Genomic DNA, 21,111 nt, shown 5'->3' with positions numbered 1-21,111 from the left:
ACAACTCTGTGAAGTAAGTTGGGCTGATAATTACATACCCAGTTGCAGTTTTAAATGCTGTTTCTTTTGTAATGTAGAGAAGGAATATCTTTTAAAGCAGGGGTGTCAAACTCAATTTCACTGAGGGCCACATCAGCATTGTGGTTGCCCTTGGAGGGCCGTGTGGGTATGGCCAGGGTGGGCGTGGCCTACTGGGTGGGCATGGCCTACTGAGTGGGCGTGGCTGGAGTGCGTATGGCCTACTGGGTGGGCATGGCCAGCTCTACATTATTGGCATCAAGGGTGCCTATGGGGGCCTCAGCAGGAGTGGGACAGATATGGGAGTCTCTGGCCGAAGGAGGGTCTCTGGGCCAGGGCCAAGGCAGCAGGGACCGTTCCCTCACTGTTTCCAGGATGGCTTCGGGGGCCACATGAAACCACTTTGCGGGCCGGATCCGGCCCCTGGGCCTTGTGTTTGACATGTCTGTTTTAAAGAGTAATAGACAACTTGAGTTCAGTGCCCTTTTTTTAAAGTTAGAGCAATAGTCTGCAAACCTGTGTTATCTTTGCCAGTATTTACCTTTGTCTGGTTTCTAAGCTTTAGAAATCTCCTGTGACAGCAATTATTAGACATTTAAAATTTTTGCTGCTCCTCCCTGCCTTATTCCCATGGCTGTTTAAGAAGTTGCCACAAGGTTGGATTGGTTTAATTTATTTGTATCCCACAAACATATCCTTCCTCGTTGTCTAACTATATCCCCCAAGAATCCCAACCCACCTTTCCCTTGCTTAGTTTCTGCTTGCAACACATAAAGTGTTACAATTTGTCTCTTTAAAATACCATGATCAGAACAAAGTCTTCTGTTGAGGATTGCATTGTTGGGTTTTTTATATAATTTTGACTACTTCTAAGCCAGGGGTATCAAACTCACCGCGTCACGTGACGTATCACGACTTTTTTCCCCCTTGCCGGAGCTGGGGTGATACAGTTACTTCACACATAAATGGCCATTGCCTTGTGTCTGTAATGCAGAGTACACCAACCACATTAACAGATGAATTTTATTTAGCTCATTAAAGGATTTGGTTTCTTCAGAAAGTGTCAATTATATTGCTGCAGCAACTTGCATATCTTGTAAAAAAAAAAGACTAAAGTATGACAGGGCTCTGACAACAAGTGAAATCAAGAATATTGCAGCCCGGTTACTTATTAGGACCAAGTCTCAGAAAAGTTTCTTGTCACTTGTGAAACAATTCCACTAATTCCACTTATGTCAACAGTTCCACTAATTCCTGGTCTGTTTCCAATTTGGAGCCATGTACAGTATCCAAAAAGCTCCCTGCTTTCCTATTGACACTCATCTTCAGAGACCTATTCTGGTTCACGGTGATTTGGTAGTTATACTCTTGATTTGGACTTGTTCCTATCAAGAGGAGGCTCGTATGATGTTTCACATGTTTATGCCAGCTGAAATTCTTTTTTTCCACACGCTTTTAAATTATTCTATCCCACTGTGCATGTAATTGTATTCATTGACTTTTATTGCATTATTTTAAGATTGCTTAAGCTTTGAAAGTTCTGTGAGATTTTAGAGGAAATGGCAAATGACAGAAATATCATTTGTAGCTCAAAAGTTACAAAGAGATATGCCTAAGTCTCTTTTGCATACATAGGCTTCTATGTACTGTATGTGTTGCTTAAGCAATAGAATTAGATGCTAATTTTAAAACTGGCTTTCATCCATATGTTCAAGGTAACTTTCTTACACAGGGAGGAAAAGAATAATAAAAAGCATTGTTGTATATGTAATAAAAGAACAAAGCCAAAAGCATTAAAATCACTGTTCGCTGTAAATCACCTACTGCGAGCATACCTACACTCACTTTACAAGTAAGTTGGCTTATAAACAAAAGAGAATCTTAACTATGAACTTACCTGGACAGAGGATAATTCTGCATGTATATAGAAGAATCATAATTACGGTATATCCCCCAAGAATCCCAACCCACCTTTCCCCTGCTTAGTTTTTGCTTGCAACACATAAAGTATTACAATTTGTCTCTTTAAAATACCGTGATCAGAACATAGTCTTCTGTTAATTTTTGTTAGTTTTTTTGCATCTTGTTCCAAGGCTTTTTTTTTAACAAGTATACTGCCTAACTAGGCATCCTCCATTCTGTAGCTGTGAATTTCATTCTTGTTTCCTATTTGAAAAAACTTTGTATTTGTGTTAAATTTAACTCTTATTTCCCTCTCAGTTCTTTAACCTACCAAATTATTCTGAATTTTGTTGCTGGGTTTTTATTCCACCCAGTTTTAGTTCCTGCAAATTGGATTAGCATTTTCTCAATCTTCAGTCTTTTTAACTGCATTGTTTTGACTTGTATGTTTATTTTTTAATGTTATTGATAGTATTTATATTTTTTAGAAACATTCAAAGCACTTTCCATAGTTTTAAAAATAGTTTATTTATGGTTTAAAAATATTTACAATCTCAGGAAGGATTGGGTTCACATTTTTTTATTACTGGTTCATCGCACAATCAAATGTTTAAACTAGATTTGGCATTTTTATCAACCTGTGAAGTGCTTTCCAAGGACATGGGACAAGCAGATATTGATGTTTGATAGTTTTAGAGGTATCATCACAGGAGTTAAGTTGTTTTGAGCAAAGCTGCCTTTTACAATTGACTGATGGTGATTTTTGTCAATAGTTATGGTGTTCAAATAGTGCGTCAGTTGTTTTGGGATTGTACCCAAGGCACCTATTACTATTAGTACTACTTTTGCTTTCTCTTTTTATTATTACTATTCTTAAAAATTTCCTAACCTACACTAAATAGTTTCTGTCTGGATACAGTGCTTTCTAAGATCTTCCATTTCATTCACATCCAAAATCAAGGATTGATTTCATAAACTCAAAAAGGCACAGCTGCTCCTGACCCATATCTTTGATCAGCTAACTTGGGAAAAGTTGGAGATTTGGTGAAGATTCTTTCTTTTTTAAAATGTCAGTTTCAGTTTTATTTAACCTTTAATTATATGACTCAGGGGACTGTTTTTTAAAGTCTTACTTTGGTAAATATCTTTTTCTAAAATATTTTTCCATTAGAGGAAGATGAAAAATTAGCATTTCATATTCAGTAAGAATTTGAAGTGACTAATGTTAGAAGAAAAATACTGAGCTCTGTATTCAGAATAAAAATGTCTCTTTAACCCCCTGAAGAAAATAATTTTTCAGTTGATTAATTTTTAAATTCTTATTTAAGTCTTATACTCCTGGCAGAGCAATGGTTAAACCAATTTCATGTTTTAGTTCTAAAATATATTACATTTACCCAGTCCTGAGGGAGGAGTTATATTTACTGTCAAAGGCATTGCCTTTTCTGTAAATATTGTTTGAAGGTAACTCCCAGCATCATTTCTGGACATGTTGCCAACAGGGAAGAACACAATCACTACATAAGGGCAGTAGGAAATGATGCTATAACTGATATCAGCCAAGTGGTTCAGAAGTATAACAGCTTCTGTATTTCCCCCTCTAGTTTCTAAGGTAGTGAGGGAAGTCAGCTCCCCAGAAAAGGAAATAATAAAAAATATATTTCCTAAAAAAAGATATTGTAGAACCAGGAAAGCATGCCCAGTTTGCTTAATAGCCCTAGCTCTCCCTCCCCCAAGTTCTGTAGGCATTCAAGTGTAAGCCATCAAGAAGGTTGGGGCTAGAAGCTTAGGAAGACAAAGCCGTAACATCTACATCAGGGGTCTTCAAACCTGGCCCTTTTATGACTTGTGGACTTCAACTCCCAGAATTCCTCAGCCAGGCACATTAGCTGAGGAATTCTGGGAGTTGAAGTCCACAAGTCATAAAAGGGCCAAGTTTGAAGACCCCTGATCTACATACTCCAGCCCCAGGAAAGCAGGACCATCAAGAATATCAGAAAGGCACACCTAGACTCAGGTCAGAATATGTAACACAGGAAATACAAAGCCTGAAACAGGAAATAACCAAACAATAGAGTCCAGGGGGTATAAAAACCCACTCCCCACATGTGCTCAGTCCTTTTTCTGCTGGATCCATCTTTCTGTCTGGCTTTCCTCTGCAATAAACTGTAACCTTCTTCCTAAAGCAGTCGTTTATCCCCCGCTTGGATGGAACCATGATGAAGACTTTTCTTCCAACAGTAGCTTATTTATTAAAGCAACTGAAGTAGTCTTACCTTATCAATGATCAAAGCCTAGTTTGAAATGTATTCAGGTGCATCCATTTTCTGCTGCCAAAATAGAGTTTGAAAATGGTCAGACCTTGGCAATTTATACAATCTGATTTTTTTAAAAAAATGTAATCACTGTTAAGCATTAATTCTATATTTTTCAGATCTGGACCAGATAAAGAAGTATAATGGAACATTGTAAGAATGTGTCTTTTTCTTATTTTGCTTCATTATAATGCATGCAATTAGACAGCTGGTTTTAAGACATTTGTGGCAACAGAAGAGTCTTAGTGTTTTTTGTTGTTGAAAAGATTTTCTCTCCAGCATTTGGGATAGTTCAAAATATCCATCATTAACACTGAGATATCATTTCACTTAGCAGGGAATCTGGTTACATTTTATAAATAATAAAAAAGTGTGTCACCCCCTGTATTTGTTATGTGTGATTATTTGCGTTAGGTAACATAAATATAGGTAGTCCTCGCTTAACTACCACATTTGGGCCCTGCAACTTCATTACTAAGCAACACACTAGTTAAGCAACACATAACTATGTCAGACATACTGTGTCAATTCCACTGCAGTCATTAAGCAAATCATTGATGATTGTTCAGGGTGATATCACATCACCACAACTTGCAATCTATTGGCTTCTCATTGATTTTGCTTGTTGGAGCCAGTTTTGAAGTTCACAAATGGTAATCATGTGTCTATACTATGAATGTAGTAAATGTGTTTCGGTTGTGAAACACCTGAATAGCAATCATATGACCATTGTAAGATTGAGGACCAGTCATAAAGTTAACTTTTTCAATGCCATCATAATTCAAATGGTCACTATATGGGGTAGTTGTTAACCAGTCACTACCTGCAGAGAGCTCTACATGTCTGTTCTCTCATGCAACTTAATCTTCTTTTAAAGATTGAAATGAGGAATAGTACCTGTTTCTTATTTACTTCTAAAAGCTGAGGTGAGTGAAGGACTTTATGGGTGTGCAGATGGACATTGCAGAAACAATGTCTACAAAGTTTTGATTGCCATTAGTATCTATGAAAAACTGAAATGAAAATTCATGTCATAAACATCGTAAAATGAGGACCTGAATAGTAAGCTGAGAACTGATCTGAAACCAAAGAGCAGAATCAATTGTAATTTTTTATTGTACCTTTGGAAATATTACTTGGGGTATTATATGTATGATCACATGAAGTATTTTAGTTGTAGATATGTTTATAAATGTACTTCAGCCTTCTAGAAAAAGACCCCAAATCATTAACTTCCTAACTGTTCTGTTTGTTTACAAGAAGGATCAAGAACAAACATTGATGTTATTCTGACATAGTTTGCTTTTATAAAATAAACTCCTGCAGAATTATAACCTGGTGATAAAGAAGTAAATATATGAATGTTTGTTTTGGATATAAACAAGGCTAGACTAATTTGCATCAGTGGCCAAAGTCTTTGTGAGATAGTACAGATAATCCTCTACTTACAACCATTTGTTACAACACTGTAACTCTTTGAAGTTATAATGACATTGAGAAAAGTGACTTACAACTAGTCCTCACATTTACAACAATATTGAAGCATCCTGCACTCACATGCTCAAAATTCACATGTTTGGCAAATATATTTACAACGGTGCAGCAGCATTCCAGGAACATGTGGTTGCCATTTGTAGACTTCCCAGCTGGCTTCTGGCAAGTGGAGTCAAATCAGAAAGCCAGATTCCCTTAATGGCTACGTCATTCACTTGACAGCTGCAGTAATTCACTTAAACATGGCAAAAAAGGTCATAAAATCAGATGCAACCTACTTAACCACCTTACTTAAGTGTGGTTGTAAGTTGACTACTTGTGTATCATATTTTCCTATAAAACCTTTTACAGCAGACTGGGGGTTTGTTTGCAACAGTAAAATTATTTTTAAAACAACAGTGCTAACAGACCCAAACTGCTTAGTGCAGGGGTGTCAAACTCAATTTCATTGAGGGCCGCATCAGCATTGCGGTTGCCCTCAAGGGGCCGGGTGGGTGTGGCCTGGATGGGTGTGGCCTACTGGGTGGGCATGGCTAGAGTGCATATGGCCTACTGGGTGGGCGTGGCCAGCTCTACATCATTCGCATCAAGGGTGCCTATGGAGGCCTGGGCTGGAGTGGGACAGATCTGAGGGTCTCTGGCAGAAGGAGGGTCTCTGGGCCAGGGCCAAGGCAGTGGGGGCTGTTCCCTCACTGTTTCCAGGATGGCTTCGCGGGCCACATGAAACCACTTCGCAGGCCGGATCCGGCCCCCGGGCCTTGTGTTTGACATGTCTGGCTTAATGGAAGGATTAACTCATGCTAAGACAAAATCAAGTTTGCATGGCAAACCAAGTTTACCTTTGTGACTTGTACATATTTAGCAAACATAGTTTATAAATCATGATTTATAGATTAATATACATACAATCAATTGTAAGTGATTAAATGATGGTTAAGCAAATCATAACCCATCGTAGAACTCAAAACTGGATGATCTGTCTTGTTCTAAATTATCAAATTGGTCAAGAATTGTTTAAACTTGTTTTAATCCAAATTAATCTATTTCCAAAACTACTGAATCAAAAAAGGTTGCTATGCTGTGTGGTGGGGAGGAGAACCTACAAAGCTTTTGTACATATTAATCTTCTTATAGTATAATGCAAGTGTTTACCACCAGCAGTTTGTGTGTGTGTGTGTGTCCGCGCACACACATTTTTTTTCATTTTCCAAGTGATGTTTACTTTCAGAGCCATGGTCTGTTTTTGTGGTTTTCTGCTTTCTGCCAAGCTGTGTTTGCAGAGATAAGTGTGATCTTCATTATGCATGCTGACTTACATCTAGATTACAGGCTAGCTGTCTTTTCAGATATGTGGCAAATATATAGTCATTGGTATACAAGTTCTATGTTAAATAAACACTTGTTAAAGCACCATGTTCTACATATTTATTAATTTGTTACTTAATACTTGATGTGTTCATTTCACATAAAGGTTGAAAGAAGTCTTAAGAGAATATATGGTGTATGTCATATGATATATTTTATATAACTTTTTATTAGCTTGGGGCACAAGAAAATGAAATCAATATTTTGATGTTTCCAGAAATGTAATTTTATTTAAGTGGATTCAATTTGAGGTAGGGGAACTATATTAAATTTAAACTTATGTGACGATGCCTCAGGTATAATACATTTTCTTTTTCTTTTTTCAGTTAAAAATATTTGAACAGCAACTTTCGAAGGAGCTCTAGGCTGCATCTCCAAAGTTCATTTCTTGCTAGGAAACTTCTGCAGTGACCTTTCTTAATTAAGCAGAACATTCATATTCAGAGCCAGAGTACCTGAATAGTAGAGTTTGGCCACAGACTGTAATGTTGTTGCCTCATAATCTTTGCAAAAGTTTACCAGAATAATTTGGTTATCCATTACTAAAAATTGAATAACTGCAGTCAATGTGAAAAGGAATTAGTCATGACTCTTCAGTTAGATTATCCCACCACAAATTTTAGTTATTTTTTGCCCAACCATTGAACCTTACCCTCTTATTTATCTACCTACTTATGACCTCACTAAGCAGTTATGAAGCTAATTTTTTTCAGCAGCTGCTTTATGTTGGTGAGCCTCTTTGCTTCTGTCTCTTCCAAAATGTATCTGCATAGACAAATACCCTGGCTCTATGTTTCCAAGACATAGGCAATTTACAGGTAGTCCTCGACTTAAATCAGTTCATTTAGTTCAAAGTTATAATGGCACTGAAAAAAATGACATGACCATTTTTCACACTTAACAACCTTTGTAGCATCCGCATGATCAAAATTCAGATGCCTGGCAACTGGTTCATACTTATGACTGTTGCTGTTTCCCAAAATCATGTGATCACCTTTTAAAACCTTTTGACAAGCAAAATCAATGGGGAAGCCAGATTCATTTAACAACTGTGTTACCAACTTAACAACAGCAGTGATTCACTTAAAAACTGTGGCAAGAAAGGTCATATAATGGGGCAAAACTCACTTAACAAATGTCTCGCTGTGCAACAAAAATGTTGGGCTCAGTTGTGGTCATAAGTCAAAGACTATCTGTATATGGCTTTCAGGAACATTCCAAAAGGTTAAGTAGATGGACATTTTTGTATACTAACCTTTGTTAGCAACAGAGCTTTTGTCTGGAGGTTAAGTCATGGTTGCCTCCATGAACATTAGTTTTTTCATTATATTCAAAGGTGAATGGTTGAATCATTGGTTGGAAGTATATTTCCTCTTTTATGAATATTACGTTGGGATTGGGTAATTATTGGGCATCCAATAATTTAAACTTGTAATATTTGTACTTTCCATGAGAGTAGAAAAAAAGCAACATACAACTACAGTTGAGCCCAAAATTTCCATTGCTAAGCAAGACCGTTGTTAAGTGAGTTTTTGATCCATAAATACATGGCAGTTTCCAAGTGCTCAAATTTTGATCATGTGACTATGGGGATGCTGCAGTGGTCATAAGTATGAAAAACGGTCATAAGCCACATTTTTCAGGGCCATTGTAACTTTGAACGGTCACTAAATGAATGGTTGTAAGTCGAAGACTACCTGTAGTGTCATTTCCTGTTGAGCCAACTTGTGTTAAAAATACAGGTTTTATTCTGGTTTACTTGTTAATTAAGATACATTGTTAAATAGAAAACATTGCTTGTATCATTTCATAATTTATTTGAAACTTGAATTCAAAGGAGATTTTTTTTCTAAGTAAACAACAGAAATAAAGAACTGGATACTATATTCCTCATTGTTTTAATTCTGTTTAAATACAGGAGTGAGATCTGCTGTTTGCTGTATGTCTCATTTTGGCCACAATCATTTTATTAGCTCACAGTTGGTGAAATTAAATAACATTTTTAGTTAAAACCTCTACTTAGAAAAATGCTGCATACTGAAACTGTTTTAACAGCAAACTATTTTTTTTTAATGCTTGAAAATCTTTTTTGTTTTTATTTAGCATGGCAAATGCTTGTGTTAAACCATTTGTTTGCTGGTTTTTTTCATGGAATAGGGAAAAGTTGATGTAAGCCACCCAGAGTTACCTTGCAGCAAGATGGGCGGCAAACAAATTTTAAATAGATAGATAGATAGATAGATAGATAGATAGATAGATAGATAGATAGATAGATAGATAGATACGGTAGATAGATAGATATAGATAGATAAATAGATAGATAGATAGATAGATAGATAGAGATAGATAGATAGATAGATAGATAGATAGATAGATAGATAGATAGATAGATAGATAGATAGATGCCTACAGATGTTTCACCTGGTTGTAATTAATGGAGATGTAGTCAAATATATCTAGAGGGCACTTATTTGGAGAAGGCTGATTCTAATAATTGTTATTGTTGTAGAGTCTTTTGAAACAGTAAAGTAACTGAGGCAATAAATATGAAATTGTGCATATGTATTGGTATTTTACATGAATAATATTAATAAGCACAGAACAGTTCTTTCTTAAGGTGAAGCTACCTTTTCCTGCCCTTCAGGAAAAGCAGAATTTGCTCGGAGAATATATCTGATTTTTTTTCCCTTTAGATTTATGGTTATATGGGCACTCATAGAATGATTTTAGGTGGCTCGCAACAAAGAATAAACAAGACTAGAAACAAAACTACCCTTCCTCCCAGATACCAGGTCAAACAGTCTCCCAGATCAGTCTGTACCTTATCCCAGTGCTTGGAGGTAGAACTGAGTCTTCATGGCCTTCCTAAAATGGTAGGAATCCCTTGTACCTCAGGTGGAAGACTATGCCAAAAGGCTGGGAGCATCTCTGAGATGAGAACATTTAGGAGAGAGGCCCGCCCTATGTAATCTAGTAGATTGCTGCTTTCATGTCAGAAGCGCTGAGGCGCTTCCTGGTTGAAAAGATTACACAATGACATCACCATTGCCCAAAGGACGCCAGGTTGGGGGCTCCTTTCATTTCCCTATTAATTGTCCACTGAAGTGCTACCTATTTATCTATTCACGATTTCGAACTGCGAGGTGGGCAGAAGCTGGAGCCAATGACACAAGCCACCCTGATGCATAGCAGCATTCGGGTCTCAAACGTAGACTTTCTGATTGTCAACCCAGTGTTCTAACCACATGAGCGACCGTGCTCCGAATCTAGTAGGTAAAACAGATGAATAAATGACTGAATGAATGAACCTTTATTGTCAAAGTACAACCATGTATACATTGAGATTGGCTGAGCCTCCCTTCATGCCCCCCCTCCCCACAACTTACAGTGACAACAAACCCACCATCTTGTTACACCATGTGAGCTAATTGCACAACACACCGGCCTCGCAAGTCAGTCACACATAAAATTATTTCCCGTTCAAGAGCCTAACAGTCCATGGATAAAAGCTGTTCTTCAGCCTGTTGGTACGGCTGGCTATACTCCTATATCTCCTACCCGATGGTAGGAGAGTAAAGAGATACCAACCAGGGTGTGAGTCATCCCTGAGAATTTTCCTCACTCTTCCAAGGCAGCGAGCCCTGGCGATGTCATCCAGTGGTGTCAGGGGACAGCCCACGATGTCTTGTGCTGTGCTCACCACCCTCTGTAATACTTTCCTGTCCATGGCTGTCAGGCCAGTTTACCAAACCACAATACAGTGCGAGAGGACACTATAGTAGACCAGTAAAAGAGGGTCATTAGCCGTTGTTCTACCCTGTTCTTCCGCAAGACCCTGAGGAAGTGAGGATACCCTGAGGATACCCTCACGTAGTCCTGCAAGTAACCTGGTCTAGGGCTTTAAAGATGAGAACCAGCAGCTTGAATTGTACCTTGAAAGTGGCTTGGAGCAAATGCAGCTCATGCAGCAATGATGTAACTTGAATTAACCATGGAGCACTCAAAACTGCAAAAGCCGCTGCATTCTGGACCATTTGCAGCTTCCTGATAGTCATGCCAAATGTTACTTTTTTATATACATAAAAAGAGGGATTGAATTATTTCCCAACTGTTTTTAGTTTCTGAGAATGGTATCTGTTTTATAGTAATTTGTTTTTGGTTTTTTTTTTTGCAATTTTATCCACAAGTATTTGTACTCTGAATACATGAAACTGCTCACATTGTTTAGTTCATGGCTACATAATCATCAGTTTGCAGTATTTGTTTTCAGGATAGTTGCCCCCTGCTAAAACGTTTATTGAATAGTTGAATGGATCATAGTTCACAACAGATAAGTTCATGATTGACTGATTGATGGTTACTCGGTGTATGATCATAGTTTTCCAAATCTCTTTATAACTGTGTTGATATATCTTGATGCTGAAATACCAGCTTTTGAATTGTGGATTAGAATCTTTTGGAATAAATTATCACAGATTTTCTAAAAACTGTACGTATGTTGTATATAATCTTGCCATTGCCTTCCTCCTCCTAAAGCTAAGAGACAGTGACTGGCTTGAGACCATCCAGCTGGCTTCATGTCTAAGGCAGAACTAGAACTTGAGGTCTCCCTGTCTCTAGCCTGGGGCTTTAGCCACTACATGAACCTTAAAGCCTTCTAAAACCATGCTGCTGATCTGATCGAGGAGGAAGACGCAGACCTGGCATGCATTATAGAAACTTGGTTGGGCTCGGAGGGAGGAGTCCCTCTGATTGATTTATGCCCTCCAGGTTTCCGTGTGCTGCATCAGCCTCGGGCTCAGGGTAGGGGCGGCGGGGTGGCGGTTGTTATTAGGGAGGCCCTTTGTCCACGGGAGGCCACTGCCCCTCAGATAGGTGGATGTGAGTCCCTCCTCTTAAGGTGGAGCCCTGGTGGTCAGTTGGGCCTGTTGCTTACGTACCTCTCTCCCAGCTGCGTGGCAACGGCTCTGCCTGGGCTACTCAATGCTCTCTTGGGGTTGACGGTGGAATTTCCCAGATTTTTGGTGCTGGGGGATTTTAACCTACCCTCCCTGGGGGGGATGTTGGGGGTGGCCCGAGAGTTCATGGCTTCCATGATGGCCATGGACCTGACCCAGATTATTCAGGGTCTGACCCATGAGGGGGGAAGCACGCCCGACCTTATTTTTATCTCCGGGCAGTGGCTTAATGATCTGGGTGGGGTTTCTCCATCTGTACAGCCCCTCTCATGGACAGATCATCATCTCCTGCGACTGGGCCTCCATCATGCCACCTCCCACTGCTGGGAGGCGGAACTGACCAGGTGGTTCCACCCCAGGCGCCTGATGGACCCAGAAAGGTTTCAGACAGCGCTTGGTTTGATCCCTGCCTCCCTCTCCCACAGCCCGGTCGAGACCTTGGTTGACGCCTGGCAACGGGCTGCTTCTGAGGCTCTCGACCGCGTTGTTCCTTTGTGGCCTCTGACCCGGCGCAGGTTCCGGTTGGCCCCATGGTTCTCTGTGGACCTACGGGAGATGAAGCGCCGGAGGAGGGGCCTAGAGAGCGTTTGGAGATCCAGTCGGTCCGAATCTGACTGGGCGCAGTTAAGATCTTTCACTAGATCTTATCTTGTGGAAATGGAGGCAGCGAAGCGTACTTACTTTACCGCCCTCATTGTGTCCACAGATAATCGCCCAGCCGCCCTGTTTAGGGTGACTCGCTCCCTTCTAAATTAAGGGACAGGGGAAGATCCCTTGCGGGGATGGGCCAAAGAGTTTAGTCAGCATCTGCTGGACAAGATTGCTCAGATTCGGACCGGCCTGGACTCTGATTGGGCAGTATCTGACGAGGAGGAAGCGATAGGTCTGGCCAATATTATCTGGGAGGAGTTTGACCCTGTGACTCCGGATGAAGTGGACAGGATCATGGGTAGATTAAGTGCTGCCACATGTTTACTGGACCCGTGTCCCTCCTGGCTGGTTTATGCGGCTCGGGAGGTTACACGAGGCTGGCTCCAGGCAGTGATCAATGCTTCTTTGAGTGAGGGGTGCTTCCCTGCCGCCTTGAAGGAGGCGGTGGTGAGGCCCCTCCTCAAGAAACCTGCTCTGGACCCAGCTATTTTAAATAATTTTTGTCCTGTCTCCAACCTTCGCTTTCTTGCGAAGGTTGTTGAGAGCGTAGTGGCACGGCAGCTTCCGTTGGTCCTGAGTATCTGGATCCATACCAATCGGGTTTCAGGCCCGGGTACAGCACGGAGACAGCATTGGTCGTGCTGGTGGATGATCTCTGGTGGGCTCGGGATAGGGGTTATTCCTCTATCCTGGTCCTATTAGATCTCTCAACGGCTTTTGAAACCATCGACTGTGGTATCTTGCTGCGACGTCTCCAGGGGTTGGGAGTGGGAGGCACCGTCTTACGGTGGTTCTCCTCCTACCTCTCGGGCCGTTCACAGACGGTGTTGGCAGGAGGACAGAGGTCAACCCCGAGGCCCCTTGATTGTGGGGTGCCTCAGGGGTCGGTCCTCTCTCCCCTCCTGTTCAACATCTACATGAAGCCACTGTTCAACATCTACATGAAACCACCATATGTGGTTTCGGAGTGAGGTATCATCAATATGCTGATGATACCCAGCTTTTCATCTCCACTCCGAACCAACCCAGTGATGCCCTCGACGTGATGTCCCGTTGCCTGGAAGCGGTACGCATCTGGGTGGGGAAGAACAGGCTCCAACTCAACCCAGCCAAGACCGAGTGGCTCTATGTATTGGCATCCTGTGTTGTCCAAGATTCACCATCTTTGGTTATGGGGGGAGAGGTGTTGCCTCCCGTTGATAGGGCGTGCAACTTGGGTGTCCTCCTGGATGCACGACTCAATTTAGAAGACCATATAGGGGTTTTGGCCAGGGGAGCATTTGACCAGGTTCGCCTGGTGTGCCAGTTGCGCCCCTATCTGGACCGTGATGCCTTAACAGACGGTCACTCATGTACTCGTTACCTCCCGTGTAGATTACTGCAACGCTCTCTACATGGGGCTGACCTTGAAGGCCACCCGGAGGCTTCAGCTGGTGCAGAATGCAGGTTGTGATGGGAGCATCCCGATATTCCCATATTACACCCCTCCTTCCTAAGCTGCATTGGTTGCCGGTTGCCCTCCGGGTGAGGTTCAAGGTGCTGGTTCTTACTTATAAAGCCATACATGGCTTAGGTCCGGGATATTTGCAGGACTGTCTGCTGCCAGGAACGACTTCCCATCGCCCTGTGCGCTCACACAGAGAGGGTCTCCTCAGGGTGCCGTCGGCCAGAGAATGTCGGCTGGCGACCCCCAGGGGGAGGGTCTTCTCTGTTGGGGCGCCTGCCCTTTGGAATCAGCTCCCCTGAGAACTTCGGATGGCCCCAGATCTCTGGTCCTTTCGTCACGACCTAAAGACATACCTTTTCCAACTGGCCGACCTGGACTGACGTTGGGGGTTTTAAATTATGTTTTTAATTTTTACTGGCTTTTAGTGGGGCTTTGTAAAATTTAATTTCTTTTAATATTTGTATTTATTGTTTTTATTGTTGTTTTTATTGTTGTTAGCTGCCCTGAGTCCTTCGGGAGATAGGGCGGCATATAAGTCCCATAATTAAATTAAATTTAAAAAAATTTATTTCACAAATAAGGTTAGGAATAAAAGTAGAAAGCCTCAGGGGGTCAAAATATTCCCCCCACTCTTCAATTTCCAACCTTTCTATTGCTATATACTGCAATTTCAGTGCAGTAATTTTAATGTATTTTTCAAAATTAGCTTGTGACAGAAAGCAGATTGGCTCATACACACGACTCACCATTAAAGCCCACCAAACATTTTCATTCCAGGCATACCATCAAATCATCAGATGACCTCTTGTGGCTCTTCAGAGGGTCTGCAAATAGAGTTGTGTCCCTAAATCTTAGAAACTTCCTCACCCCTTATTCTTATGTAAGAAGGATTTTCTGTTGTGGATACTTGAAAAACATCCAATTGCGTTTGTGATGTGCATAAGTAAAATTAGGTCATTAAAAGTTTATCTTGCTTAAAATAAATTTAGGAGTAAATAAAATAATACATTTATTATTTTAAAGTAAAAGGGCAAATTAATAGCTGGGTAGTAATTTAATTTTTTTATCTTCTCAATCTGCAACTATTTGCAGCTTTGATAACTCTGATACTATCTTTATCTCAGGCATCATTTGATCATTTCTGAGTCTGGTTATATAAAGCACTGCCAGCTTTATTTTTTTCCTGGACTGTCTTCCTGATATATTTTGCCATTGTGTCTAATCATAGCAGCTCAAATGCTAGCTTACATCATTGAGGTCTTTTGCCATTTATGAAGTATTATTAAATACCTTCATTGAGAATAAAATTAGAAACTATATTAATATAATCCTGGTCTGTCTATGGTGAAAAATTGCAGAGTCTGACAAAATATCATTTTTTCCTCTAGAATCTCGCCTGTCCCAGAAATCAGTATCAATCTACACTAGTGCAACATTAAAGAGCCTTGCTCATTTGGGCTAAGGGATTCTGAAGCTAAAAATATAATCCAAAATCCTATTTCAGTCAGGACTGCTATGTTTTGCATGTTGGAGGTGAGATCCAAAAGATCTCAATATCAAATGTATCCAACATATTGTAAACTCATTAACTTGACTGTGATGAAGCATTTATCTTTAAGAAATGTATATATTTTGCAGGAGCCTACCTATTCTTTTTGGACATTAGATTATTCAGTATACTGTACATAACTAAAGCTAATAAGAGGGTCAGATAGAAAAGGTTTTCATGCAACAGTTTTTATGTGAGTGGATTCATTGTCTTGCAGCTCCTTATCTGTCACATAAAAGCTTCCAGATATCCATTATGCGAGCCTGTATTTTGCAGCAGCTACAATAGAGTTGCGTTTTACAATATTGAAGGGATCTTTTGCAGCAAAATATCCTGTAGCATTTTAAAAGCAGTCGCATTATTATTGTATGAACTTTGGATTAGGTCATCAAGTACACGTGAAGAAGGTATTATGAGTTGTTTAAGTTCCAAAAAATGAGCTGTCTGCCTGGTAAAGCTTCCAAAAAGGAACAAAATGTGTTAGTACTGGGAAATGTTAAAAAGCAGAACCTTGCACAGGTGTTCATATAAGGTAACGCATCAGGGGTCAGTTGAGTACATCACCACCATCACCCTTTGATATCTTGGCAGAAAAATGGCTGGCGGGGAGAACCCACACTGCTCTCTCTTGTTCCCTCTGATCTTGATGCACATAGCTGGGAAGCTCAATTTTTTTTCTTTCTTCCTATTAATCTTGCTCTGCGTAACTATTTTGCACTGCTAACAGCAGCAGGAAGTTACTTATTGGGATGCTGTTAAAAAGGAAGAAAACATGAGATTTACTCCTGTTAACAATATTTTCAAGGATGATGTGATGAAAGAGGAAAACTTTGATGAATGTGATGGTAGATAACTCTAATATTTAGCAAGGGAAGGGAAAAAATTAATTTTTAAAAAATTTTTCCTGCAGAATTAATCCCCTCCCCCAGAAAGCTAATTAAACAGCCACTCAATAATCAACCAGGCACTGATTCTATACTGCATTTCTGAATGAAGATTCAGAAAGTCTGCTATTGGTTTGAAAGTTGAAATTGAATGGATGAATGGCTGGCCTTGTTATTATTCTCTTGTTAGGGTGCCAGATTTTTTTCCTTTGGTTTATGCCTTTGGGAAAGTTGCTTAATATTTCTGCAGGAGATGACACAATAAGGACAGTCATTTACAAGGTCCTGCAACAGCAAAGTCCAACACACTCTCCCTCAAGCATAACTAGACTCCTGTCTGGTCTTGATTGGATTTGATTTGATTTTGGTGCTGCAAATTGTTTCTGGTGTTGATGAAATGTTAAGTATGATTGGATTTTTGAAATTCTCAGTGATCTCTTTTCTTAGTTACTAAGTAGTATCAGAACATACATATTTACATTTTGCTGGATTTAGTCTTTTTGAGAAATTGGTTCTCTCCTATAGGAAGCATTATTTGCTTCAGATTACTTAGAAGGTCAGTTGAGAGTCAATGATCCTATAAAACTGTATCATCAGCTATGTTAAATTCTTAAGAGTTTCAGAAAGAGAATGCATTCATTTTTGGAATGTTGGACATTGCCTTGAATAAACCAAATCTATAAACTAAGTCTAAATGAATGCAAAATATTCTAGATATATAACTAAAATGATTACATATTTTAATTTTAATACCTTGCAGGAAGATATGCTGAACAGAATGTAAAGTTATCATGGCCTTACTTACAGTGACCGATATGGAAGGAACAGTATCATCTACTATTCATCAAAACGGTGGCATTGTTGGAAATTCTACCATTTCTCAACCATCCGAACAGCTGTTTCGAATTTACCTTTATAATTCCCCTGGAAAGACAGAAGGTGACTATCTACTGTTTCCAGCTGGAGAGTATGTTGCAGAAGAAATTTGTGTTGCCTGCTGTAAGGCTTGCGGTAAGAACATAACTTTTTTTAAAAAAAATGTATAAATATATTGACTTCCTTTGTTAGGAATTAGTAAGAAACAACCTTGTATTTGGGCAGTTGTTTTGCAATTTCTTTGGATCAAATGAATGAGTCTGTTCAACTTTTGGAATGGAGCCCTCCCTTTTTCAGTATGCAATGGTAGACAAATTTTGTATTTATTTTCTTTCTTTCTCTACCTCTTTCTCTTCAGTTTGCGTGCCACCCAACTCCTCCAAAGTCTCTCATTCCTTCCCTTTCTCTTCAGCAGAAAAAAATGGTTTCTAATTTATCCATAGTCCAGTCACAAAACCAAGTTCAAACGTACTACATAACTTCTTTATAGCAGAGCTTCAGAAATTGTGCTTTCAGTAAACCATGGATAAGAATTGCCAGATGGTTTCAGGACTCAATGGGGGAGCGTCACATTGGAGGTGGTTGACTAATTAAAACCTAATCCCACTCCACCCACCCCGTGTGTCTGGCTCCCTCCTTTGCCATGTTGTGTTAATGATTTTATCTGCGTGTTATTTTATAATAGGTGATTTTAAAGTGTTTTAATGGTTTATGTCGTAAGCTACCCAGAGTCATTTGGATTTGAGATGGGCAGCAAATAAATTTCATAATAAATAAATAAAATATATAAAAAATAAGACTAATGAAAGTTTATGTACAGTGCTAAAATAAAATAGCTAGTTAGATTGATCATGCCAAAAGAGGAAAGCTCATTTATGTATTTCTGAACTGTATTTTAGAGATACGTGTTACATATATTTTTATTGATTAGATTTTATAGTTTAATGGATTAAGTGAATCTTGTTAAAGGATTGAGGGAAAGGCTGTTATATTACTTAGTCAGAGCTTCACTGCAGTTATATGTGATCCTTACCTTTATTTTATGTACCATATGTCAAATAGATTAAAAAGTAATTTAACTCATGAAATGATACATGATCTTAACAGTTACTTCCAAAATCATAGCGGTTTTTGGAAGACATGAGACCCATGAATGCAGTGTTTGTCTGCAATTTGTTAAAGCAACCTTTGGAGCTGTGGGTGTGTTGCTAAGATTATGCAACTGTTGTATGGAGTTTTCCATTGTAGTTTTGTCATCGTGGAGACAGATAATGACTACACAGATGTCTTCTGAAGCACCTGTTGCAGAATTAATACGAGGCATTGATTACTTTAATTTGGCAAAGATTCCACAGTTAAAATATCCATATCAATATATACAAGAAATAACTTCATGGCTGATTTATTTGTAAGTGATATTACTGCACCATTTATTTACCATCATAACTCTGAAAATAGCAGTACAATTTGGACCACGCCTCAAATTATATGAAGCTAATAATTTTACTATTTTACCCTGGTGACAGGAATGAATTTGTGTAGACCAGGGGTAGGCAACCTCGGCTCTTTTATGACTCATGGACTGAAAAATAGCTGACTCAGGAATTCTGGGAGTTGAAGTCCATGAGTCATAAAAGAGCCGAGGTTGCCTACCCCTGCTCTACAGGGAAACTTGCTAGATGCTAATGCACACCACACTTGTTCTCGCATTTGAGTGCAGTTTCTTCCTGGCTCTCCCTCTTTCATTAATGTCTAGAAAATAGTTTTTGACAAACAAATAATATTTTGCCTGTTTGGATCTTCAAAGCAATTTGGGTTTGTAAAGTATGTGTAAAGTATGTTTTTTGCAAGACATAGTACGGCACGGCACCTGAATTAACCTCTTCTTATCTTACATCCTATTGACTGTTTTCATACAGTAAAATAAGCCATAATGTGATGGATCTTGGTTTAACATGGTTATATGCTATATAATACCATGGTAGAGATTAGTTTAATATTGTTTTAATATAAATGGTGACCCTTATTGTTATAGTAGGCCTTTTTCAAGCATAATGGCTGAAATGTGTGATTGAATATGAATTTTTTTGGCTTTGGCTCTGCCTCGTATTGGCATGTAACGTCAATTTCTCTCAGGAGAACTTGACTTCATACTGGAAGAATATCCTTGTTTTTGTCTTGCAGTGTGTGTTTTTCTTGCACAAAAAGAGCAATAGGGATATGCCAGTAGGCTTGATTTTTATGCACAAGAGCTAAAATATTGAGAAGATGGGGGTGCAGGAAGCCTAGTCCCAATATTCCTGCACAGTGTATTTTTTACAGTCCCAACTTATCCACGTTTCTTATTGTAGCTAACTTTGTGTTCACATTCCTGATGATTAAGTGGAGAGCTAGAGAACAGAATTCATATGAACACACACTACATTCCACATTTTAAATTGCAAAATATGCAGGGAGATGCCTAGAAATGCTTGCATAGAGCTAATTTTTCAGATGTTGTCTTTGCAAATTTCACTTGTTTGTTTTAAAGGAGGGGCCCTGATTTAAACCTTTTGGCAGCAGGTAACTGACTAAACTAAAAAAAACAAAACTTAACAAGATAGCGTTGTTTGCATTGTAAAAACAAGATTTGCTAACATTGGCAGTTGCTACAGAAAGCAGTAAGTGAAACTATTTGGCTATGATCTGTCTGATGGCAAGAATGCTAAAGGTCAGAGACATATCTTAATCCTCCGTCTGACTTGGTTTTCATCCCAGATACATAATCATAGTGCCAGAATGCTTTTCTGCTTTTAAATTGATACGTAGTTTCCATATTAAAATTTCTGCAGAGTCATGGAGAGGAGTAGGAGAAGGGATGGCAGGACCTGAGGGCAAAGTGAAAAGAGGGATCAGCCCAGAATCCCTATGTAGCCATAAGAGAACTAAGTCCAACCCTCCTTGAGTACCATTGACCCTTATCTAAGTCTGTACAGGTGCCAACCATTAGTTAAGAAGATTCCTGTGCATAGGCTTTTAGCAGTAAATCAGTTTAATTGAACATGTGTGGATCTATTCTTTTGCTCCCGACAGAGGGACAGGTTGCATAGATACACAATATGTCCAGTGAGCAATATTCAGAAAATTAGTAAAAATTCAATATTTGCAGTTTTCTTTTTTATTATTAGTAGTAAGCATTCTGTTCTTTTTTTTTCAATCAAAAGGGTAAATTTCCTTAAGAAATAATTACCAAGTAACAACATAAGAACAAGGTTTTTTTTTAATCTCGCTATCTCAGCCACATTAGAACTGGTCTTCATACCACCTTCTCATACATCAGCTTTCACAGGGTTATGATGGATTTTATTTAAAAAGAATCAAATGTGCCATAAAATAAACAATGACACATGGAAAATTATTTAACATTTATGCATTCATTCATTAGTATTCATTAATACATTAAATAATTTATAAGGCCACCCAGCTCTAGGCATCATACATTAAAAACAGAAGAATAATACAATCCAATTTTTCCCCCTCCCACCCACCCCAAAAAAATCTAGAAGAAAACAACTATTAAAAGACAATCAACCATGTGGGACCAATATCCACTCTAGCCTTGGAGATACAGCCAGGTTTCAGAGCTGCTTTGACCATGGTCCAGGGGAAAGAG

At 39.3% G+C, this 21,111-nt stretch overlaps 1 protein-coding gene across 2 annotated transcripts in view; it reads left to right on the top strand.

Moving 5' to 3' along the window:
* JAK2 (Janus kinase 2) overlaps nucleotides 1-21,111 on the top strand; it is an 89,600-nt gene that overhangs the window by 14,546 nt on the left and 53,943 nt on the right. For both annotated transcript variants that reach the window (XM_083354522.1, XM_083354523.1), the window contains exon 2: nucleotides 17,344-17,594. In XM_083354522.1, the coding sequence (XP_083210648.1) occupies nucleotides 17,375-17,594 (220 nt within the window). In that variant the 5' untranslated portion in view covers nucleotides 17,344-17,374. The remainder of the gene's footprint in view (nucleotides 1-17,343; nucleotides 17,595-21,111) is intronic.

This window comes from Vipera ursinii (genome assembly GCF_947247035.1).
Source record: "Vipera ursinii genome assembly, chromosome: 2".
In the NCBI taxonomy this organism is placed as follows: domain Eukaryota; kingdom Metazoa; phylum Chordata; class Lepidosauria; order Squamata; family Viperidae; genus Vipera; species Vipera ursinii.
Note: the sequence above shows the minus strand (reverse complement) of the source record. Positions and strands in the feature narration are given on the sequence as shown.